General features: G+C 58.2%; 2 protein-coding genes and 1 long non-coding RNA gene across 11 annotated transcripts in view; 1 reads left to right on the forward strand and 2 right to left on the reverse strand.

Moving 5' to 3' along the window:
* Positions 1–9570: 9570 nt before the first annotated feature.
* On the reverse strand, positions 9571–13766 carry EPHX3 (epoxide hydrolase 3). Of its 4 annotated transcripts, XM_045492333.1 has the most exons (9): positions 13668–13766; positions 13280–13361; positions 12497–12867; positions 12195–12280; positions 11694–11851; positions 11471–11599; positions 10566–10669; positions 10335–10471; positions 9571–10247 (listed from the first exon to the last, which is right to left on the reverse strand). In XM_045492333.1, the coding sequence occupies exons 3-9, from the start codon at positions 12737–12739 to the stop codon at positions 10022–10024; spliced, it is 1083 nt and encodes a 360-aa protein (XP_045348289.1). In that variant the 5' UTR covers positions 12740–12867; positions 13280–13361; positions 13668–13766; the 3' UTR covers positions 9571–10021. The 4 variants fall into 4 exon arrangements, with proteins under 4 accessions (XP_045348289.1, XP_045348288.1, XP_045348290.1 ...); XM_045492332.1 differs by having other exon boundaries at positions 12497–13361; XM_045492334.1 differs by lacking the exon at positions 13280–13361 and having other exon boundaries at positions 13668–13737.
* LOC123605450 lies at positions 12831–16399 on the forward strand. Its single transcript, XR_006715769.1, has 2 exons — positions 12831–12944; positions 14123–16399. It is a non-coding gene; the product is annotated as an uncharacterized LOC123605450 (long non-coding RNA).
* BRD4 (bromodomain containing 4) overlaps positions 16194–23668 on the reverse strand; it is an 87321-nt gene continuing 79846 nt past the window's right edge. For 4 of the 6 annotated variants that reach the window (XM_045492327.1, XM_045492324.1, XM_045492328.1 and 1 more), the window contains 7 exons: positions 23273–23639; positions 22050–22637; positions 19093–19467; positions 18831–18961; positions 18501–18706; positions 18151–18388; positions 16194–17762 (listed from right to left, as the gene is read on the reverse strand). In XM_045492327.1, the coding sequence (XP_045348283.1) occupies positions 17694–17762; positions 18151–18388; positions 18501–18706; positions 18831–18961; positions 19093–19467; positions 22050–22637; positions 23273–23639 (1974 nt within the window). In that variant the 3' untranslated portion in view covers positions 16194–17693. The remainder of the gene's footprint in view (positions 17763–18150; positions 18389–18500; positions 18707–18830; positions 18962–19092; positions 19468–22049; positions 22638–23272; positions 23640–23668) is intronic. The other 2 variants (XM_045492326.1, XM_045492325.1) reach the window with 1 other exon arrangement.

Consider the following 23668-nt stretch of genomic DNA (forward strand, 5'->3'; position numbering starts at 1 on the left):
GCCGGGCCGCCCCGCCCCCAGCCCTGGGCGGCTCGCCCCGCCCCGGGGCCGGCCCTGCGCTCCCCCGCCCCCCTACCCCCACCCCAGCCCGGCCTCCCGGGGTCCCTGCCCACCCTCCACCCACACAGCCAGGGACCCGCAGATCCTTGGAAATTCTGGCCAGCCATGCGGTGAGGCGTGGGCTGAACCCACACTGACAGACACACCAGCTTCGTGAACACCCACGCTCCCAACACACACTCAGCCCAGGGACGCACACAGAGCCAGGGCACAAACACAGATCCACAGATCCTCCAAAACTGAGGCCAGGCACGTCCTAAGAATCTCACGCGCACTCAACCACCCTGCCCCATTGCAGACGTATGCACAGAGCTTCATGGGGACTTAAGATATAAAACACAAACCCAAAGCTCAGGCCCAGCCAGGCCTTGAGCCTGGGACAGCATTTGCAGCCTCAGACCTCAGACACACATTAGGAAGGAGACCCATGCATGTGTGCGCGCACGCTCACACACACACACACACACACACACACACGCACACACAATCTTCTTACTCTCAGCTCTCCTGGAAAGCACCCCTCTTCCTCCTTACTACCCTGTGTGAACCCCAAAGGTCCACCCCAGCCCCCAGCCCCACCCATTCCCCTCACAGCTTCTCTGCTGCTCAGCCTTGCTCAATTTGATCAACTGCCTTTTCCCAAATCAGTCATGCTGCAAAGCCGCCCTGTAGCCCACTCTGTCCATGCGGCGATAATGGGGATCCCGAAAGGCCCCAAGCCCAGCCCCAGAGGAGCCCTCATTCCGCGGAAGAAAAAGCCTGACACAGACACCAGCAGCTCTGGGGGTTCAGAGCTGGGCCAGAGGGAGGGACAGAGTGTGGGAGGGCCACGCAGAGGGGTTGGTGAGGGCCCTGCTTGAGGGTAGTTACTGATTTGTTCATTCATTTATTCAACAGGTGGGTATAAATCTCTGGCTTTATGTCTGGCTTTGTTCCAGGGGCTGGGGTATACCTTCCTCCCCCAGAGAGGGCTCCCCAAAGGAGGGTCCAGTGGAGCTCAGCCGGGAAGGCTGAACTAGAGAGGGAAATGGCAGCAGAGACACAGGTTTGCACCCACAGGAGGAAGCAAAGAAAGGAGGAGGAGTGGACAGACCAGGGGTCACAAGGGCCACCATGAGGAGGAGGAGAAAGAGGCCAGGCTGTCCCCCATGGTAATTTGGCTGCAGGGAGGAGGGATGGGTTGGGGATAAGGCAGTGAATCCGTGGAGCCTAGGGGTCACCTGCAGGGGCTGAGCATCTAGAAGCCACGGTGGGAGATTTTCACCAGAGCAGCCCAGGGAGCTTCAGGCAACTTTTAACCTTTTTATTTTAAAATAATGTCAAGGGGCGCCTGGGTGGCGCAGTCGGTTAAGCGTCCAACTTCAGCCAGGTCACGATCTCGCGGTCCGGGAGTTCGAGCCCCGCGTCGGGCTCTGGGCTGATGGCTCAGAGCCTGGAGCCTGTTTCTGATTCTGTGTCTCCCTCTCTCTCTGCCCCTCCCCCGTTCGTGCTCTGTCTCTCTCTGTCCCAAAAATAAATAAACGTTGAAAAAAAAAATTAAATTAAAATAATGTCAAATGCAAAAAAAAAAATAAAAAATTAAAATAAAATAAAATAATGTCAAATGCAGAATAGCATAATTTCCACATGCCCTTTGTCGGGATTCGCCAACCCTTTCCACGCTTTGCCACATTTGCTTGATCTGGATCGGTTCCTCAGCGTTTCCCTGTCTCTTATGATATTAACATTTTGGGAGAATCGAGGCCACTCATTTCTCAGAATGTCCTCCAGCGGGCTGGCCTGCTCAGTCCTCCCAACCAGGGAGTATGTCTTTGTCCAGAACCACAGAGATGGTGCTGGTCCTCCCCAGTGCCTCGGATTAGGAGGGACTTGACATTAGTTCCCAACACTGGGGGTATTACACTTCGATCACTTGTGTGAAGTTGGCCAACTTTCCCTACTATCAAGGGACTATTCTCTTCCGTCCCCTCCTCCCATAATAAATATCAGTATCACGTGGGGAGATACTTTGAGACGATATGACTATCCTGGTGCCCATCAAATGCTCACCCGCTGGGTTGGGCACGTGTTTATGATTTCCTCTGAGGATTTTTGAAAAACTTGAGACAAAATTCACATAAAATTAACCAATTGCCATTACAAATTTTTTTAATGTTTATTTATTTTTGAGAGAGAGAGTGTGAGCTGGGGAGGCGCAGAGAAAGAGAAAAAGACAGAATCTGAAGAAGGCTCCAGGCTCCGAGCTGTCAGCACAGAGCTGGACTCGGGGCTTGAACCCACGAACCAGGAGATCATGACCTGAGCCGAAGTCGGACGCTCAACCAACTGAACCACCCAGGTGCCCCATTCAAGACATTTCTATCACCCCATCCCCTAGAGCAGCCACTCCCCAGCCCTCTCCTCCAGCTCCTGGAAGCCACCAAATGGCTTTCTGCCTCTATGGATTTGCCTAAACATTTTATATACATGGAATCAGACAGTGTGGGGCCCTTTGTGTCTGGTTTTTTTCACTCAGCATAATGTGTGGGGTTTTTTTATTTCTTTTAATTTTATATTTGAGAGAGACAGACAGACAGAGCATGAGCATGAGCAGGGGAAGGACAGCGAGAGAGGGAGACACAGAATCCGAAACAGGCTCCGGGCTCTGAGCAGTCAGCACAGAGCCCGACGCGGGGCTCGAACTCACAAACCGCGAGATCATGAACTGACCCAAAGCCGGACGCTTAACCGACTGAGCCACCCGGGTGCCCACTCAGCATAACGTTTTTTGAGGTTCATCTGCCACCATGGAGCATGTACCAGTACATCACTTGCTTATTAAGACTCCATTGAATGGCTATACCCTATTTTGCTTATCCATTCATCCATCAATACCTTGAATAATTTTTAAATGCTGGAAGAGGAAGAGGGAAGGAGACAGAGAAGTGCTATTAATGAGAAAGAAGAAGCATGAAGGGCCGAGGGTGACAAGTGAATGGCCGCAGCCTGGGGGCCAGAGATGATATGAGAACCCAGGCCTGAGTGACTCCAGGCCACAAGGAGTACGAGGGGTGGGGGTGGGGATCGGGCAGAGAAAAGGACAAAAGTTGCACAAGAAAGAGCGCAGCCTGACTCACAGTGAGTGTACTGAGTCAATAGACCCTAGGGCAGGTGCAGCTCAAGTCTGTCCCTGTGCCCATCACCCCAGGAGGAAATCCAAGCCCCTGGGCCCTGCTTTCAAAGCCCTCAGACTTGGCCTTACCCTCTGCAGCCCCTCCCTCTCATCATCACAGTGATTCAGTGTCCCTCCTCACCCAGCAGGCCTTGCGCTCTCATGGCCTTTGCCCAGGTTCTTCCCTCTGCTGGGACACCCAGCTGGTTACAAGGACCCTTTTGCTTCCTCCCCAAGCAGGAACTCACAGGGAGTGTTCTCTTCAAAAATGTATTTTCTTGAGGCGCCTGGCTGGCTCAGTCGGTTAAGTGTCCAACTTCGGCTCAGGTCATGATCTCACCGTTCCTGAGTTCAAGCCCCGCGTCGGGCTCTGTGCTGACAACTCGGAGCCTGGAGCCTGCTTCAGATTCCGTCTCCCTCTCTCTGTTCCTCCCTTGCTCATGCTCATGCTCTGTCTCTCTCTCTCTCTCACGTGAGATCTCTCTCATGATCTCACAATTTGTGGGTTCGAGCCTCGCGTCGGGCTCTCTGCTGTCAGCACAGAGCCCCCTTAAGATCCTCTGTCTCCCTCTCTCTCTGTCCCTCCCACACATATGCTCTCTCTCTCTTTCAAAAATAAATAAACATTAAGAAAAAAATTTTAAATGTATTTTCTTCCAGTTATAGGGAATGCTCTGCTATTTCCCACAATGCTACCCCTTTGCCCATGCTGGTCTCTCTTTCTGGTGTGCCTTCCAACCCCCCATCCCTGTGCCTGGTGAACTCCTTTTATTCTTCAAGGTTTCAGCTCCAGGAAGCCCTCTCTGCCCCCCAGACAGAGCCCCCCTGGGCTATCCCAGCACCCTCCTGCTCTCTGTATCAGCCTCACACACAAGGGGTTGGGTATCTATGCCCTGCTCTGTATCCCCACCTAGACTGGGAGCTTCCCAGGAATCAGGCGTCACACAGCATGGTCTGGGCACAGAGAGGGTGACATGGAAGGGTTTGGTGACTCAGGAATTAGCTGAAGGTGTTAGGATGGCCAACCCAGAAGGGCTGCCACTGGGGGCCCAGACCACCTTCTTAAGTACATTCTAGAAGTCTGGGGGTCCAGAAAAGGGTTTGAGGGTCCAGGGGCAAAGGTGGGGGCTTCACGAGGTGGGCTAGCTGCTCCCCTGACCCATCTGAGAAAGGACTTTTTTGCTGGAATGGATGTCCTAATAGGTGCTGAGCTCCCCATCAGAAGGAGCAACCAAGGAACTTGGACACCCCCCCCCCCCACTTTTGCTAGGCAGAAAGCCTAGAGTCTGTGACTCTGCTGATCCAGTGGCCTCTGGTCCATAGCAAACAGAGAAGGAAAGGGAGCAAAAGTAGTGAAAACACAGGCTGAGGCCAGCATGAGGGGCAGTGGAGACAAAAGACAGAAAGACACATTTACAGAGCCCCTACTGGGTGTCAATCCCATGTCAAGTCCCCATGACTCAGCAAGTAGAATGCGGAGTCCTGGCTCCAGGATCCTGCTGCCCTCCAGCCACAGTGGCAGGCCCAGCCCAAGGTGTCAGGACCCTTGGGGGACAGGAGAGTCTGGAATGACCATTCCCACAGCCTCCCAGTGGGATTCCACACAGTTCCCAATGTGGTGGAGATAGGGGGTGAGCCCGAGCCCTCTCCCCTGCCCCTGATGGCCGCCTTGGCCCAGGACTGCGTTTCTCCTCAATGAGCTCAGTCCCCAGGGACACAGGTCCTGGGCCCAGGCCAAGACACAGCTGTCGGGCCCAGGCCGATGACCGGGAACCTGAGAACGTGCCCTCAGCTTCTCCTCCAGGGACCACAGTCCCGCCCTCTGCCCCAAAGCTGGGGCCGGGCCCTCAGGCCCAGACAGCAGGCTACGGGAGCCAGCAGGGGTGAGGGCTGCTGGGTGTGGGCCCTGGGCAAGAGTGGGAAGGCAGGACTCCAGGGGCTGTCGGCCGCAGACCCGACCAGCTCTTTTGGCCACTGCCTCCCTAGGGCCTTCTCATGCTCCAACCCTCTAGGGCTCCCCACTGCCCAGAGTGACACCCTCCTCAGCTTACTTGGCACGGGCTGCGTCCACCATTGGGAGCTCTTTTCTCATACCCTGCAGGCTCCGTTCACTCTGCCCCTCCAGCTCTCCTCACCTTCATTCACTCATTCAACAAACATTCAGTCATTCAACAAACATTTTACTGACAACCAACCACAGGCACAGCTGTCAAAGACAGGCTCTTGATTTCAGCTCAGGTCACGATCTCTCAGTTCGTGGGATCAAGCCTTGCATCGGGCTCCATGCTGACAGCGCAGAGCCTGCTTTGGATTCTCTCTCTCCCTCTCTCTCTGCTCCTCCCCTGCTCACGCTCTCTCTCTCACTCTTTCAAAATAAATAAACTTAAAAAAATTTTTTTTAAGTTAATAAATAGAAGAAAAGAAACCAGAAGGCAAACAAATAACAACCATGGACTGTGGCAAGGGGGGAGGAGAGATTTCAGTGACAGGGGCAGGCAGGACAGGCCTCACCGAGTTAGGGGACGTTATAGCTGAGACCTGAAGGAGGAGAAGAAGCCACACAGGAGCAAAGAGCCGGAGGAAGGGTGTTCCAGGTAGAGGGAAGGGCGAGTGCAAAGGCCCAGAGGAGGAAGGGTGAGGGGGCCAGAATGCTGGGCACACAGTGACCGAGAGCTGGGAGGTCGAGGAAGACGATGGGGGCCAAGTCTCAAGGGTCTGGGATTTCATTGCAAGCACAGTGGCTGCCTCTGGAGCGTTTTAGCAGGGAGAAGCTGATCGGAGGTTGTAGGAGATCCCTGTGGAAGCTCTGCCTTCCTTTTTCCCAGGGAGTGGTCCCTGGGGCCTCACACTAGCTCCTCTGGGCTCCCATGGCCTCCCCCCCGCCACCCCGCCTACCACATGATCCCTCCTGGGTCCCCCTCAGATTCTGAGCTCTGTGAGTGTCCGTCTTGCTCACTGCTGAATCCCCAGTGTCTAGCCTAGAGCCTGGCCCACAGTAGATGAAACAACTATCAGTCGATCGAATGAATCTACCAAGCACATTTCAGTGCAGAGCAGGAGCCAGGAGGCGGGACTTGAATGTGCCCATTGGCAGCTCTGAGACTGCCCCCATTAGATCAGGGCTCCGCCAGAGGAAGGGATGCGGGCTGGGGGCTGGGGGGGGGGGCGGTTCTTGGAGGAGGAGATGGGGGGGGTGAGAACTGAGTATGGAAAAGGGTGAAGAGAACGAAACTCACTTCTATTGAGCAGCTGCCAGCCCTGCAGCTCTGGAGGTGGCGGTGTCCCTGTCGTAGGACCCTCCACTGGGTGGGACATCGCTGGGCATCTTGGCCTCCCAGGCCCTGGGCTCAGACCGCTGGAGCCGTCCGTGTGCACAACCTTCCTCCAGACCCCATCTCCTCCTGCTCAGGTCTGAACCATGATGCCCTGATGGCCCCTGCCTGTCCTTGGCTCCCTGGCCCTTGAAGCTTGTCCTCCTCCCTGTAAGTGTGGCACTTGTCCTCCCTCCCTGTCCTCCTGTTTCAGAGAAGGGAAATGCCTCCCCAGGGCTTTTCATTACCTCTTCCTTTGGCTAGAGCTTGAGCCCTCTTCCACGACAAAGTGAAGTTCACAGGAATCTGCAGTGAGTGCTCCTTTCACGTTGCCCCACCCCCAAGCTCCTGACTTTCTCCCCCTCACCCCCTTTTCCCCGTGCCCCTTCCCTTCATTCTTCCCCTCCTCCACTCCACTCCGTGCCCCCAGAGGCTGACCTCTACTGGCTGCATCAATGGAAGGCCTTGTCCTCTGGCTTCCAGGTGGGTCTGGCCAATAGGAGGCACTGGCAGAAGATGAAGCCAAAGGAGAGAATGGGGTATTAATCACCCTGCATCCCTGCCTGTGGGGTCAGCTCAGCTAGTAGCACCCCTTGACCAAAGGCCCTGTCTGCATGAATCTGTGCTTGGGTTCTAACATCCTTCTTTCCCCTTGTCTGGTCAGGGGGACCAGGAGACGGTAATGGCTCTCCATGGTTGCTTTGCCCCTTTGGTTTCTCCAAACCCTGCTCACTCTATGTGGTCCCTGTAGCAAACCTGCCTCAACTTACCCCATTTGAATGTGCCACTTATCTCCTCTAGGCTCACAGCTTGGTGTCCCCATTCTTCCCTCCTCACTCCTGCTTAAGGGTGCTCGGGACATCCAAGTCCTGTGTCCTCTGCTTCCACGTCTTCCCCCATCCCAAACTTCCCTCCCAGTCTCAAGGAACACTAAATCAGCTGTGCGTGGAGGCTTCCGTGGGTTGGAGCGCATCCTTGCAGGGGTTAGCTCCAAGGCTGCTTCCTCCAGGGAGCCTTCCCTCCCACTCCCCAAGTGTCCCCCCCCCCCCCCCCGCGTTGCTTATTCCGCTCGAGCCCGGCTCCGCCTCCCCTGCCCCTCCTCTGGTGTACCGCCAAAGCCTTTGAGCCTGTGGCAGGACAGATGAACGAGTGAATGAATGAATGAATGAATGAATGAATGGCTGAGCGACCGACTGACTGATGAATGAATGATGGAAGGCGGTCTGGAGCCGGGAGCTCGGAGCAGGGGAAGGGAGTCGCCGAGCCTGGTAGGGGTCTCAGCCGGGCCGCCTCCCTCCAAACCCTCCGGGTCCCTTCTCTGGCCTGGAAAGGATGCGCGCGCCCAGCCCCGCCTCTGGGAGAAAGGCGCGCCCCAATTGGCTCAGGCTGGCTCCGTCCGAGTCACGAGTCTCTATTGGCTCGCTAGCCAGGACTCTGCCCAATCACCGCGATGAATTCCCCCCCACCCCCAGACTCTGACTCCCTCCCGCCTGCAGCCGAGCAGGCGGAAGACGGCGCCTTCTTGTTACCCTGGCAACCGTCAGCGGACCTGTCGCCCCAGCAACTGTCCGAGGCCTCCCGTCAGCCTTCGCCTGGGCCCCTCCAATCACCCAGACAACCGCTACCCGTTCCGGTCAACCATCAGCCCTTTCCCCATCACCCTGGCAACCGTCGCCAGACCCACCGCCCCCTGGACACACCATCCTCATCCTGCCCGCAGGCCTCCTCGGCCCAGACCTCCACCCCAGGCTCCCAGGTCGCGGGGTCCCCTTCCCCTCCGGCCCATCTCCTCGACCCCAAGGGGCACTGTTCCCACCCTGGAAGTGGGGGGGCCCCGAGGTGGGTCGGGCGCTGGGGATCCCGGCTCCCGTCGGGCCCCACGGGCCGCCCGTGCTGAGGCAGTGCATGGCCCCCCAGCTGTCTCACCACTCGCACTCCTGCGTGGGACTGTCCAGCCACAACAGGGAGCTTTTCAAAATGCAAGCCATGTTCCTCCCCTGCTGAAAACTCTTCCCTGACTCCCCTTGAGAACCGAATCCAAACTCCTCACAGCCCCTGGCGGTCTGGCTGTGGCCTCTTCTCCTCTCTGGCAGCCACTAATCCCCAAGTTGTTTCTCCAGTAGCCTAGGCTTATTTCCACCTCCAACCTTCCTGTTTACGGCTTCCCACTCCCTGAAGTGTGTCCCCCAGCTAGGGAAGCCTTTCCTGAGTCACCACTCACCTAGCTCTCTATGACCATTCTGTTAACTCCAGAGTAAGGCTGTGGTGTTCACTCCCCAGCGCCTAGATCAGTGCCTGACACACGGGATGAATGAAAAGGATGTTATGTTAGAGACAAGACAGTACAGAGGGGGATGACCAACAGGCAAGCTTTAGCCAGCCAGACCCATCCCAGGGATAAGAGAATGTATTTCTGAGGTTGCAAGTCCCCAGAGAGATTCATCAGCATTCGTCATGACATGGTCCCCAAAGGCCAGACAAAGGCTGGGGAGACAGAAGGGCCATGGCCAGCCTGAGGCTGGATGATTCACCCTCTACTTGTCCCACCCTCATCTGGAGGCTGGAGCCAGAGAATCCCCCCCCCCCCCCCCCCCCCAAAGAACCAGCGGAATCTGTGGTTAACTTGGAGAAGATTCCAGGCGCTGGAGAGGCAGGCCTCAGACTTCAGATGGTCATTCAGGGAGCCGGTCCCTTCCTGTGCCCTGTCCAGAATCTCAAACATCCACCCTAGCATAGCCTAGAGCTGTTTTTCCACGAATCTGAGACAGGGATCCCAGGGATCTTGCCCAGGCCACACCTAGAGATCTTGACCTTACAGGGTCTGGAGTCACAACCGGGAGGGAGATGGTGGGAGCTGTCCAGGGCCTGCCTAGACAGGAATCTAGACACACACCTGCTTGTACATGAGGGTCTTTCCTTGGAGAGCTGGTCAGGAGCCAGGTACAGACCCCCCTTTCTAGAAGTACCCTCATCAGCACTGTCCAATAGAATGCTTTATGCTGATGTGTCAGTGGAGCCCTTGAAGCATGGCTAGAGTGACCGAGGGACTGGATTTTTAATCGATCATATTTTAATTAATTTCCATTTAAATTGAAGCAGCCAGATACGGCTGCTAGTTACCCTACTGGACAGAACAGCTTTTAGCTGAAGACTCAGATTGAAGATGAAAGCCAGGGACGGGAAGGTCAGAGTCTGTGGTTTGTGCAGCTCTGGGGGCTGACATTGGCAGGAAGGGGAAGGCCCCAGGGAGGGGAGAGGTAGGACACTGGGTATCCAGCTCCGCAGAGGAGAGAAGTACCCGGTTCCCCAGGGCTGAAGTGCTTGTTCACGTGCACAGACACACCGGTGTGTGAGCAAACAGCCTGGTGTGCCTGCGGGCTTCCACAGACACACTCGTGTGTGGTCTAGGAGTTCCACGCCTGTGCGTGATCCGGGAGTCCGTCGTGGTGTGCACGTGGTGTGGACTCCCAGGTGCACACAGGCCAGGGAGCGAGGGCTGCTAGCCTAGCAGGTCTTGCAAGAAGGCCCACATGTACTGGTGCATTTCCTCGGGGTTGCTCTGTGGGATCCAGTGCCCCACGCCCGGCAGGATGTGGGCCTCCAGCCGGCCGGGCACAAAACAACTGCTGATGGCTCCTACCAGCCCCTGCTCCAAGTAGGTGTCCTTCTCTCCCCACAGCAGCAGCGTGGGCGTGGCCAGTTCCTGGGGCTCCAGGGGAAGGTTCCTAGGGCCAAGACAGGTGGAAGAATAACCGCCCCTCCCCCTTGCCCCCCAGAACTCTCCTGAGCTTCCGCCCCGGGTCTGATCTCACCTGAAGAGGTTTCGGTAATAGTTGAGGGGTCCAGTGAGGCCACCGGGCTGGGAGAAGTCATAAAGGAAGGCCTCGAGCTCGTTGGGAGTTAAGTGTGGGATGCCTCTCTTGCAGTGTGTGAGGGTGGTCTTCAGGATCTGGGTACACAGCAGACCTACGGTTTCAGTGCCCAGCCTGCCCAGTCCCAGCCCCCCACCCTCCACATACCCCCAGGCCTTTGCCCCACTGCACCTGGAAGTCAGACATGGACAGTAACTTCTCAGGCAGCCAGGGAAGCTGGAACAGGAACACGTAGTTGGAACGGAAGAACTGGCTGATGTGGTGTATAGAGTAGTCTGTGGGCGGCAGGGGAAAGGCAGATGTGAGGCCTGGGCCTGGGGTGGCCCCACCCCCTTGCACTCCTACACACACCCAGGTCAGGCACACAGATGCACCAACACTCAGGAATGTCATCGCATGCCGGACCTCGTGGGGGTGACTTGACATTCCTCCTGGCCCGGATGCCGGTGTCCCTCCCTGCCAAGTGGTCACTGTATCCACAGAATGGGGACACCTCTGTCTGCAGCCACTGCCCAGGTCTGGATGCATTTCAACACTTATTGAGCACCTACTGTATGCCAGGACCTGTTTAAAACCCTGGCGACACAGCAGTAAATGGCACAAACAAAACTCCCTTGCCCGCCTGAGAGCTGACAGTCTAGAGACAGAGACAGACAAGAAACAACAACATGGAGGGAGAGAGAGAGAGTGGGAGAGAGACCACAGCACTAGAATTATTATACTGGGAATTAGAATCAGGTGATGAGATGGGTATCTGCTTACTCATCTATGCCTTCCTTAGCCTCTCAGTTTCCCCAACTGGATCGTGGAGATAACGACACTTTCGTATGCACAGAGGCTTGTGTTGGTTACGTGTATGCAAAGCTCCTTGTCGGGGCAATTGTTACCTGTAGGTGCTCAGAAACCGTGAGTTAACTCCTGAGTGCACGGTCACTGATTGTAGATTGGGAGCATCATGGGTGTCCCCAGCCCCCCGTGGGGGGGGGGCGGTGTTGACTGGTGGACAAGGAAGTGTAGACACAGAGACAAGCCCCTCCACACAGGCATATTCCAGCGTCCCGGGCTCCCCAACACACCTTGGTACACAGACATGGGGGCCGCACTGACAACAACCATCCGCTCCACCAGGGACGGGTAGTAGATGGAGAAATTCCAGGCGAGGACCGCACCCCAGTCGTGGGCCACCAGGATGCACTTGGAATAACCTGGGGGGGGTGAGAGGAACCAGTGGAGGTGAGAAGCCAGGGAGAAGCAAGGCAGGGGTGAGGGAGGCCAGGCCTGGGATGGGGGTATCCGCACCCAGGCCCAGGATGACATCCTGGATGTCCGCCATCAGCAGGTCGATGGTGTAACAGTCAACATCCCGAGGTGCATCTGAGGAGCCGTAACCTCGTAGGTCCACAGCCACCACGTGGAAGCGGCTCTGGAACTCCCAAAGCTGGTAGCGCCAGGAGAACCTGTCAGGCGGGTGGAGAGGGAGGTTGAGTCAGGGTCCCCAGGCTGCACCTCCACCCTACGCCCAGCAGGGGCCTTCGGCAACCCGACTTCCCTGCCCTGGACTTCCCAGAAAGGAAGATGGGGGAACCCCGCGCGGAAGGCAAGGTCGGCTGCACTCTGGGTCCAGGGCAGCGTCGACACTGATACCTCTTTGTCCCATCTCTGCAGGGACATTCCTGGAGACGCCTGTCCTGGAGCACCCCCTTCTATGCCTTGGGCCCCCAGTCTACCCAGCCAGCCCCGCAGCACCTCCAGCTCCACCTGCGGCCTTGGGCGCCCCAAGCCCCCGGGCTTCATACCTACCAGTTCTCCGGGAAGCCGTGCAGAAACAGCATGAGGGGTCCGTTGCCACGTCCAGCGGAGACATAGTGGAGGCGCAGGCCCGAGCTCTGGGGGAGGGCACAGAGACCCGGGGAGGCCCTCCTCACTAGGCTTGACACCCCCCCCCTCCCCGCCCTTCCGGCCACGCGCCGACCCCCGTTTGGATTCCACCATTTGCTCTCCGCTCAGCGGGGCTCGGCCCCGACGGGGCCCGACCTCCCGGGGTTCTCGACCCCGGAAGCCCCGACGGCCCCCCGCACAGCCGCCCGCGCACGCGCGCTCACCTTGAGGGTCAGGAAGCAGTGTTCGCCCAGCGTGGGGTCGCTCAAGCAGGCGGGTGGGGTGCGCCGGGGGCGCCCGCAGCAGCCGCGCCGGGGCCGGCACAGCACGTGCGTGAGCGCGATGCAGCCATAGACGGCGGCGGTCAGCAGCGCCGCGCAGAACACGAGGCTCCACATGAAGGCGCGCAGGAGCTTCAGGGTGACGCGCGACGGCGCCAGCAGCGCTGTCACCACCAGCTCCGGCATGTCGCCGCGACCCGGGACGACTTCGGCGCTGCCTTCGGGGGGCGGGGGGCGAGAGCAGCAGCAGCGAGGCGGGATCCGGGCTGGGAAGCCCACCGCCTTTGGTCTGGGGACCCTCCGTGCCTCCGGGGCTTAAGGAACGCGCCGAGAGAAGAGGCGGGAGGCTTATATCGAAACAGCCACCGCACACGAGTCACCTAAGTGCCAGGTAAACACCTGGGCGCGACGGCGACAGGGAACAAGGATAGGGTGCGGGGATGGAGCCTGCGAGGACCAGGCTTCCGAGGCTGGGGAGGGGCTTTGAGGAGAGGGGAAGCGAATTGAGGGCGGGGCCTGGACAGGCGGGGGGGGTGGGCTTCATAAGGGGGCGGGGCCTAGTAGGACTCCGCCGCGGGTGGGTGGGAATATTAAGTCCAGAGGGAGATTGATGTCTGGACAAACAGGGGATAAGGAGGTGACTTTAGTGAAATGGGCGGAGCCTGGAGCGAAGGGGCGGAGCAACGCAGGGTAGGTGCGGCCTACGCGCCGGAACCGTGGACCCACCTTGGCCTAGGAGCTGCTTAGGAGATGGAGGCGTGGCTTAGAGGGCGGGCGGGGCGAGGGTGGAGTCCAGATGAGGCGGGGCCTAAAGTTGGGCGGGAGAAGGCCGGAGGCTGGGCCGGTGCGAGGGCTGGGCCAATAAGCTGGGGGTCGGCCCGGGTCCGGGATGAAGGGACGGGGGGCGGGGCCGGGACCTAATATGGCGGGGCGGGCGGGCCCGGAAACGGAAGGAGGGGACAGGTAGTGCCTTGGCTGGGATTAGGAGGCGCGGGCCGTCGCCGCAACCCGGGGAGGACTTGAGAGCCCCTGCCGCCGCCCTTCGGAGCTCCCCTCCCTGGAGTGCGCGGCCCTGTCCTTGGCCTGGCTGGGAGAGACCTAGCAGCACCCTCACCCAGGCCTGGTTCCAACGGCGGGTCCAGTGGCCTCGACCCCGGGAAGTCCTCCAGTTAGTCCAGCGCCCGCCGGCCCCGCCCCTGCACGGCTGTGATTGGAGGGCGGTGGTCATTGACGTGCGGGTGACAGGTCTCGCCCGGGAGCCAATCGGCAGGTGTTGAGGCCGGGCTGGGGGGTGGGGATTCGCCGGTGGCGACCAATGGAGACGCGGAGACTCTTAACTTCTAGAGGGCTGACCCGGCCCGCGAGCCGGAGGACCGGGCCGGTTGAGTCCCTGGGGCTGTCAGAAAGAGGAAGTCGGTCAGGATCGGTCGAGAAGGCCGACAGGGCAGGTTCTTCCTCCTGTTTTGCAACCTTCCCCCAAGATCCTAAACATTTCATGGTCACTCACCGTTTAACCCACGTAACAACCCTATTAAGTGTAGGTACTATTATCACGTCTCTGTATTACAGACCACGAACCTGAAATTCGGGGATTAAGTCATTTGCCTAAAGCCATACAACTTGCTGAACGGGATTTATGAAAAAAGCAACAATCTCGGGCTCCACCTCTCCCGCCCGGAGGCGGCCATTGGAACGCTGTTAGCTTTCTTCTGGTGGTTACCCAGGTATCTCGCTCGACAGGCTTGTGTGGCCATTTCTTGAGGACCAATTTAGGAAGTTCATTAAGCATGGACTCGAGCCTCACCACCCCTGGACGGACCCTGCCCATTTTTAGTTTTCCTTTTGGTTTCCTCTCTAACTTTAAACACCCTTCTCATTATTTTTGTCACCTCCCACTGCTAACCTCTACCTTTGTGTTGTTAAGGCTGAACAGGACACCATCCTGGGCCCACAATTAAGTCTGTGGGTTCCTACTTAAAGGGGCATGGTGGTTTATGTGGTTCGGCCTCAGTAAACAATGTATTTCAGACTCGGTTGGACGGCTATGATTACATGGCTTGTATTGTACAAAGGTTTATTCTCCCTGTACCAAGTACCTTTCTTTTCTTGCACGATTAGCCTGGATCACAGCTTCGGTTTCTTTTACACTTTCCATCAAATCAATCCTCCACAGCCACTGGGTGATCCCGGTTGTGCCTCCTTGAATCCTCTAATCTGGCTGCATGGCTGGTGGGAGTCTGGGGATCGCCCTTCTTCCTCTGCTACACAAAACCGATTCCCTCCATCCCCCTACCCCAGCTTTGCCCTCAGACAAAAAGACAGCAGTAGTCACAGGATGGTTAATTTTATATTCAGTACAAATGTTTATTTTTGCAATGAGAACTGCACAAAAAAAAAAAAAAAAAAAAACCTTTAGTATATAAGTGAAAAGTCTACGAATTCCCTTCTACAAATGTCTAAAGTGTTTAATACAAGTCTCAGATTCACTGACATAATTATTGGCCAAGCGATCCGTGCATACAGTACAGTGGGGGGCTTGTACACACCTCTTACTCTTGTATAGGACTAAGATTTCTAGTACTGTGGGAGGGAATGGGAAATGGCCAGAGAAATTAAATAGTAGATCCAAGTTCTAATTACAACCCAGTTAGAGGAACACCCATCAGGGAGGTGTGGAGAGGGCCATGGCAGAATTAAATCTTTAGAAGGAAGGTGCAGACAAAACCACTTCTCCAGCTAAACAGTCGGACCTGGCCTGGGGAAGTTACTGAACAAAACACGGAACAGAAGTGAGGGGGTGGGATGAGATGGAAGAAACCCCAAAGAGCCAATGAAGTCCCACTTGAACTGGCAGCACAGTGGCACATCGAGGAAGTGCCTGCTGGGTGTGGGGCAAGGGTAGGGAGGCAAGTGGGGGCCTCTGGCCGGTCGCCTGAACTACACTCTTGCCAAGAGGTTTCGGCAGATCCCAAACACAAGATGATACAAGGGCTTTTCCGGTTGAAACAGAAAAGGGAGATAGGGGTTAAGAAACAGTGCTAGAAATGTTTCAGTTTACGTCTCTGCACACATAAATGATACACTTTCATCCTACATCCTAAGGGCCACTCTTGAGTGCCCCCCTCGCCTTGTGGCACACAGGCAAGGGAGGCAGGGTAGCCATACGGCAGGATCTCTCGGGCAGGCATGTGTGCGTGCGTGTCTACATGCATGGGGCGGGGGAGGATCCCATTTTGGGGGATGGACACTTATCTAAGAACATCTGGTTAACCCTGAGCTTAAATGAAAGGAGCAGTTAAGGTAGAGGCAGGCAAGGTGGCAGAAGTGGCCCAAGTCCTCTGGTGAGTGGGGGACCAGGATGGAGGAGGGCGAAGGGGGGAAAATACTGTCTTGAATCTGGCCAGGTTCTGCTGGAGCATGTCACCCCACTAGGAGACCAGGGTCCATAGAAAGAATGGGTGCCTGGACTCCCTGTCACAGCTTCAACGTGGTCACAGGAGACGGCCTAGGTGGCCCTGGTGGTAGTTCTTGTACAAAGGTGGTTTGGGATTTGGGGGAGGGGAGGGGGGGCGGGGGAGCGGCCCTGGGCCTAACCTAGGCAACAGGTGGTTCACAAAGAAATGTCAGGAAGACACCAGCATTAAAAAAGAGAGATGTGTTTATTCCATGATCAGTACAGACCAAATGCATATTCACCGTATGAAAGTCAAACCAGTCAGTGACTCCAGAGTTTGGCCAACACTGAGGCACCAGCGACGTGGTGTAGAGTGGGTTCTCATGGCACACGTAACCTCACCAAGGGCTCCAATTATAAAATTAAAAAAAAAAAAAAAAAAAAAAAAAAAAGTAGGGGAAGTGGCAGCCGGCTGGTCAGGCTGGGTGGGGAGCCTCTGCCTCAGTGGTCTGTGGCCCCCAGCCCCTGGTGCCCGCCTCATCCCCTGGCCCTTCCTTTCCTGGTAAAAAATAACTCAAAACAGATTTGACATTAAAAAACAAAGGAGTGGGGAGGGAAAAGAAAACATGGCTTTATAATTAAAAATAGACTAATAAAGTTTGAAATGGAGTAAAATATAGGCAGTTTTTTTTTTGTGTGTTTTGTGTTTTGTTTTGTTTTTTGTGGGTTTTTTTGAGTTTTTTTTACACCAGTTTGGTGGAGTCACCAACAAACTTCAAACAAAGATATGCCAACTATGTTCACTACACAGTACAGCCACGGTCACACACTACCCACAGCGCGGTGGCAGCCGCCGCTCAATGAGGAGACGATCACACCATTTCGGAGATAAGCAGTGCCATTGTGTCTGGAGGAGAAGAGAGAGTTAAAAATAAAATAGAATCCAACAAAAAATATATATATAGGAAAAAAAAAAAACAAAAAAACAAAAAAACCCAGAAACACAGTTGGGAAGGAACTGACTTTGGTTGGTGGCCTCACTCACCGGGCGAGGCCGGCCCACACACGCGCGTGTGACAGTCACCTCGCTCCGAATTGCCATGGACACACACACACCTCCACGGCACTATTCCCTTTTGCACAAGCGAACACTTACAGAGAGCGGCTCTCGATTAAAGGCTTGTGGGGGGAGGGGAAGGGTGGGGTCTGTTCAAGGCAAAGTCAGTGCCAGCAAGGGGTGGGCCGGCGCCCTCGCCCGCCTCCAGCTCGCTCGGGCCTGCCCTGGCCTCCTGGGAGCGGGCGGTGGTGGCTGGGGTGTGGGGGGAAGGACTCCTGGTGGGCAGGACGTCACGAACGTCACTTTCTCGGGGACAGAAACCAGTCACGGTGGTGGCGGCAGCAACAATGTCCTGTGTATACTGTGTAGACATTTGGCGGAGAGCAGGGCCTGTGCCCTGCCCGCGGGGACGCGCGGCTTGGGTCTGGCCGGCACTTGCTCGTGGTGAGGCGTGCTCTGAGCTGACGTCCCGTGAGGGGGTGGTGGGTGGCGGGCTGTCCAGCTGGCTGTAAGGCAGACAGGCTCTGCGATCCTCAGCTGCCCGTCAGGCCTGCCCCGGGCACAGCATGCAGGAGGGCCAGGCCCGGAGACACCCCCTCGCTGCTGCTACCGCCTCCACTGCCGCCCCTAACACTATGGAGAGTCAACGTTTTGCCAGAAAATCAGAGTCAGAAGTCACCTAGGTGCTCTCAGAAAAGATTTTCTTCAAATATTGACAATAGATCACTCTGGAAATTCATGTCAATGGTAGCTGCCATCTGGAGGGGAGAGGTGGGAAGGAGGGAGTGAGAAGAGGTGCCCCCCCCCCCCCCCCCCCGGCTACGGCTTCCGAACTCCCCGCCCACCCCTCAGCCCCTTCCAGCACTGGCCATGCCCTCAGGGCCCACACCCAGGCACCTCGGCACTGGCCCTGAGCCCCCTCTGAGACCCTGAGGCCAGCACAGTGCAGAGAAGCAGCAGCCCTGTCCCGAGCACCGCCCCCCTCCACCCCCCGCATGGGGTGCTCACCCCACCTCTCACCCTGTCCCGAGCACCCCCTCCCTGCACGGGGTGCTCACCCCACCCCTCAGAGAGAGACTGCCTTCACCCCGGGGTTCACGGCCCCCTTTCGCAGCCCCTGCCCAGAGGTCCCCCCACCCTGCTCACCGCTTCCCGGCGCCTTCGCTCCTGCTCCCGCTTTCGGGCCAACTCCCTCTGCTGATCCAGCATGGACTGGGGCTGGGAGCTCTGGGCCTGGGGGGCGGCGGCCGCGGCCACCGCAGCCGCCTGCTGCTGCTGCTGCTGCTGCTGCTCCTGCCGTTGCTGCTGCTGCTGCTCCTGGCGCCGGCGAGCCTCCTCGTGGGCTCGCCGGGCCTGCTCCAGCGCATCCTCATCCTCCCGGCTCCTGAGGAGAGCAGGCCAGAGCCGCCAGTGAGCAAGAGGGGGGGGGGGGGGGGGCAGGAAGGAGGGCAGAGCAAGCCCCAGAAAACCCCAGGCTGCCTGCAGCCCCAGCCCACCTCATGCGCTCCTGCCGAAGCCGCTCCTTCTCCTTCTCCGCGTGCTCGGCCTGCGCCTTCAGGGCCTTCTCGCGCTCCTCCTTCTCCCTGGCAGCGCGGCGGAACTGCTCGAAGCTGTCACTCGAGGACTTGGCTGTGGAGGACGGGGTGGTGGGATGCTTCTGCACCAGGCTAGCCCAGGAGCCCATGTTCTTGATTTTTAAGTCCTGCCAGGCAGAGAGACCACAGGGTAGGGGGTGAGGGGCCCTGCCAAGAGGCCCAGAGCCTGCGGGCACACCCACCAAGGTGCCTCCCTGGAGTGAGGGACACTCGTGGACTCACTGCTCCTACCTTTTTGGGTGCAACTGGTGTCTTCGGCTCCTGTTTCTGTTTGTCCTTGTCGGGGGCCCCTGGTGGGGGTGCATTCTGCTCAGGGGGCCGGATCACAGGCCTCCCGACGTCCACAGGCTTCATCTCAGGCCCTGGAACACAAACAGCTTGTGGGCCTCGGCTGGGGCCCATTCCCCCCTGCCCCCAAGCCCAGCAGGGCACAGTCAATAAGCCCACAGAAAGCTCTCATCCAGTGCAGGCCGGGGGCAGAGAGGGCACTCACGTTGGGGCAGGTGAACGGGCGCCTTGATGCTCTCCGGGTGCTTAGGGGGCTCTGGCCGCAGCGAGGGGCTGAAAGGCTCGCTGCGGATGATGGGTGAGTGGATCTTCTCCTCCTTAACCACCACCAGGGGCTGGGGCTGGACCACAGAGGCCGCGCGCAGCTCCTGGGACGGCACAGGCACGGTGGCCGGTGAGGCAGGTGGGTGCCTCTGGCACCGGCCCACACCTGGCCCTGGGGGCTGTGGCCCAGCCCTGCCCTTTACCTGCTTCTTAGGCTGGACATTTTGCTGGGGTGGCGACTGGTGGGTCAGGCTCTGGAACGGTGGCATCTGGGGGGAATGTATCATAAGCGGGGAGGGGGCTTCGCGAAGGTGACCTAGGAGAGGTGACAAGGAGCACATCAACTTGTATGGAAGCCACTGGCCTGGGCCCGGCTGAGACCCACGGTGGCTGAGCCCTGAGCAGGTCAGGCCCCTAGTTCGCTGCGCATATAGCAGCGCTTTGTGGAGCCACGAGCTCAGTCCTGGTGTCAGAATCATCAAGAATCTTTGAAAAGTAGATTCTGATGTATTTGGTCGCAGGTAAGGTCTGGGCCCGAGTGCTTTTTAAAAGCTTTCCAGATGCCTCTATGGCACAGGCTGGGTTAAATATAAGGGGCCTCAATAACCTCACAGAATACACATCCTGGGCTCCCAGCTGTCCACGCATGGCTTAACCTGCCTGCATGGACAAATGTTTTGGGCCTAGGGCCAGATGCCCAGGACCCTCCCTCCCCACACAACTTAGCTTGCAAGCCCCACACAAGGGGGACTCCTGGAACTGACCCACCACAGCAGAGCCGGTAGAACAGTCCTCACCTTGTGGCTCTTACGGGAATTGAGCCAGCCCACCCAGCCACCCACCTTCCTCAAACCAACGGTGGGGTGGGAGCATAGGGGAGGGTCGGTGGAGATCCAGGCAGCCATGAGGTTCAAGTACCTGGCACAGGGCAGGAGTCTTGAAAGCCCCATCAAAGCACTTAAGCCTGACTCCCCAGTTTCACTGGTGAGAAAACAACCTTAGGTCATAGTCACCAAGTCCCGCCTTCAACTCTCTACCTACTCCAGCATGGAAACACCCTCCTGCTTGGTATCTTGACATGTCTTGGCTGGCCCCAGCATGGGACAAGCCATACTTGCCCATTAACACAAAGCCACTTCTCTGCAGTGCCCTTCCGTGCTCCCGGTCCTGCCTTGTGCCTCACACTGAACAACCTAACCCAAGTTCCGCACGCAGGCCCTTCCGCTGACCTTCTCCAGGCTGGATTCCAGCCGCCATCTGCCAGCATAGATACAGACACCCTTGGCCTTCCACCAGTCTCCTGGGCCTGGCACAGACCACAATGCCCCAAGTATGGTGGACCTTCCTCGCCCCCATCCCTCTAGAGCCAGAACTTGCTCCTAACCTCAGAGAGGTAGAACGGCTGCTCAGAGACAACATGGTGCCAAGGACCAGCCTGCCCCTGACCCCTTGGCCCCTGGCCCCGTGTGGCAGGTTTTGCCAGACTTGGTGTCGGTGGCCCCAGTCCAGGCCTAGGGATCTGCAGGCATAGGACAGGACTGCGACAGTCTCTTGTCCGGGTGGCTCCCTCAGCAGCACCTGTTTAATCTACCAGTCATTAGAGGGGAGGCCCAATGGCTCGGGGGTAGTGCCTATAAGCTGGCCACATGCCCACAGATGCCTGTGAAACCACCTTGAGACTCCAACCACTTGGCCTTTGGCCTCAAGTCCCTGGCTGCGTTCCAACCCACACTGCTCCCTGTGACCCATCCCAGGCCGCAGGAGAGCAAGGGAGGTGGGCCTGGGGACTCACGGCATAGGTGGCCAGAGGAGGCTTACCCCTTTCCCCCACTGCCCCCCACAGGGAAGCCTGGCCTTCCTCAAGGGTGAAAACAGGCAAGCAGCACAGCTGCTGGGACCAGCAGCAGCCTTTCCCAGGGAGGACAGACAGCTGTTCTTGGCTCAGGGCATGCGATGATCCACTTGGCACCTGGCAGCTTTTGCTAGGTTTAGGAGCAGTCACGGCCCGAGATCAACAGCCTTGTTGTTCAATTTGCAGGCGGCACCTGCACTCCCCAGCCAGGCTACGTGGTCCGCCCTGCCAAGTCCAAGAACTTCAACCTTGATCCTCATGCATCAGCACACCAGGAGGCACTGACTGGAACAATCCCCCTCGCTGAAGCTGCCTGGCACGGTATGGTCACAGACACTTAAAAAACAGGGGCCAAGAAAGGCGAGAGGGTGCAGCCTGACCACTGCTGTGGGAAAGGGCAGCCTGGACCAGGCTGGAGAAAGGGAGCAGGAAATGGAAGATGGCTTCTGGGTGTGCCCCAAGCCACCACTCAGCTTAAACCCGGTTCCCTCCCACATGGTCCTCATCTACCAGGTGAGCTTTACAACGCCGAGAGCAGGGCACCTAGTTCTACAGGTTCCCAAACAGCCCCAGCTACCCTGGCCTGCCCCTAACTCTGTCTGGACCTCACTTCCTACCCTGTTTAAATTAGCTCTGGCTCATTCTTTGATACCTCCTCCAGGAAGCCTGTCCTGACTCTCAGAAATGGATAAGATGCCTCCCTGGGCTCCTGGCTTCCCCACCTAGCAGGATCACAACGTACCGTAATGCTTGTGACTGCGACTTCCCAGACAAGGGCCAGCGGGGACCCCATTCTCAGTCATCTCAGGTGGCAAGTCAAGACAGACCCCAGATAACAATGCTACATGAAGCCCCAACGCCCCCTCTCGGCCACCTCTCCAACCAACCCAGAGCCTTCAAGGCTCAGCTCTGGGCCCACCTCAGCCTGGAGCTTGAGCTGACCAACTGGGCTTCTTAAAGACAAGATTCCGGGCCCAACACCAGTTTTCCCAGAGCCCGGGGGGGGGGGGGGGGGGGTGCGGGGGAGGGGGCAAGGGCCGACTTACCTGTTGAATAGGGGTCTGACTTGTGGTGCCGGGGTGAAGGGTGGTGCTGGATGACCTGTTGAGGCTTGGCAGGCTGTGGCGGCGGCGGCTGCTGGCCAGGGGGTGGGTGTGCAGGCTGCTGGCCCGGGGGTGGTGGGGGCTGCTGGATGTGGGTGGGGAACTGCATGGGCTGCATGTGCACAGGCCGTGGGGGGGGCTGGTGCTGCTGCTGGGGCGGTGGCTGCGGCTGGGGAGGCGGCGGTGGTGGCTGCTGCTGCAGCTGCTGCTGCACAGCGGGGTGGGGTGGGGGCGGCAGGGGGGGCGGGGGCTGGGACTGCACCTTCACGGAAGGGAGTAGTGGTGTGGGGGGCTGCACCTTCTGCAGCTGCTGCAGGTAGAGCTGCATCTGCATGGAGGTGAGGGGTGGGGCGGGTGGCTCTTCGTCCTCCTGCAATAGCACTTGGGGGGGCTGAGCCATGGGGGGCTGTGGGAGAAGGGGTGGCTGAGCCAGGGCAGGTGACACGGCCGGGGGCCGGGCAGGCTTGGGGGGCAGGGCGGCGGCTCGGTTGCTGGGCCGCGACGGCTGCTGGGGCAGCGCGTTGTGCAAAGCTGGAAAGACAAGGGCGCGGCAGTGAGGCTCACGGCTTCTGCACCCCACGGCCCAGCCTTCCCACTCCATCCTGACCTCCTACGGGTCTCCCGCCACTGGCTGCCCCACCCTCCCTGGCCTCTCACAAATTCAGGAATAAGAACAGTTTCCAGAGAGGTCTATGGGATCGGGCCCCTCGCCAGTGCCACTCTGCCCTGTGCTCTGCACCCCCGACCTCCCTCCTTGCCCTGTGGGTCTCAGAGCAGGCCTTCCCCAACCCCACCCCCCCCAGCTACTTTGTCTCTGGCCCAAGTGCGCATGCATCCCCCAGCACCTCCATCCCCAAGTTGGAGGCAGCGTGCGGCAGCGTGTATCTTTTTTCTATCTCGCGCAACACCCACCCCATGGAAGGAACACATCAGTGTCTTCCAGATCAAAGAACTAAAGAACTAACTCTATGCGGGGCCCGTCCCATGGCGTGCGTCTTAGTCTCCCGTCATTTCCTTAATGGCTCGGAAAATCAACTGGTCTCCCTTTGGAAGCAACACAACTACAGTCGAGGGGGTTCCACAGGTCGCCCAGAGTGCCTAGTCAGTGAAAGAGCAGGAAGGGAAGGGGGCCTCCCTGCACCTCGGCAGGCGTGGCCGCAGCTCACCTGGAGGAGAGACCACCGAGTGCTGGTTGAGATGAGGTGGAGTGCTGTGCTCGGGCGGCTGGGGCAGGTGAGGGGGCAGCTCGGGCTGCGGCAGGTGCAGGATGGGCTGGGTGAAGTGGCCGATGGGGTCGAAGACGCTGCCTGGGAGCTGGGGCTCCAGGACGGGCACCTGGGCGGCGATGAAGGGCGGAGGCGAGGACTTCATCGTGGTGGCTGCCTGTGGCGGCATGGAAGGCGGGGGCGGCGGGGGCGGGGGCTGCTGCTGCTGCGGAGGTGGAGGCGGCGGGGGCTGCTGGGGAGGTGGCGGGGGCTGCTGGGGCACGGGGGCCGGGGTCTGCTGCATCTGCTGATGGTGGTGGTGATGGTGCTGCGGACAGACGGGCTGACGTCAGGCAG

The sequence above is a fragment of the Leopardus geoffroyi genome, chromosome A2 (genome assembly GCF_018350155.1).
Source record: "Leopardus geoffroyi isolate Oge1 chromosome A2, O.geoffroyi_Oge1_pat1.0, whole genome shotgun sequence".
Classification (NCBI taxonomy): Eukaryota; Metazoa; Chordata; class Mammalia; order Carnivora; family Felidae; genus Leopardus; species Leopardus geoffroyi.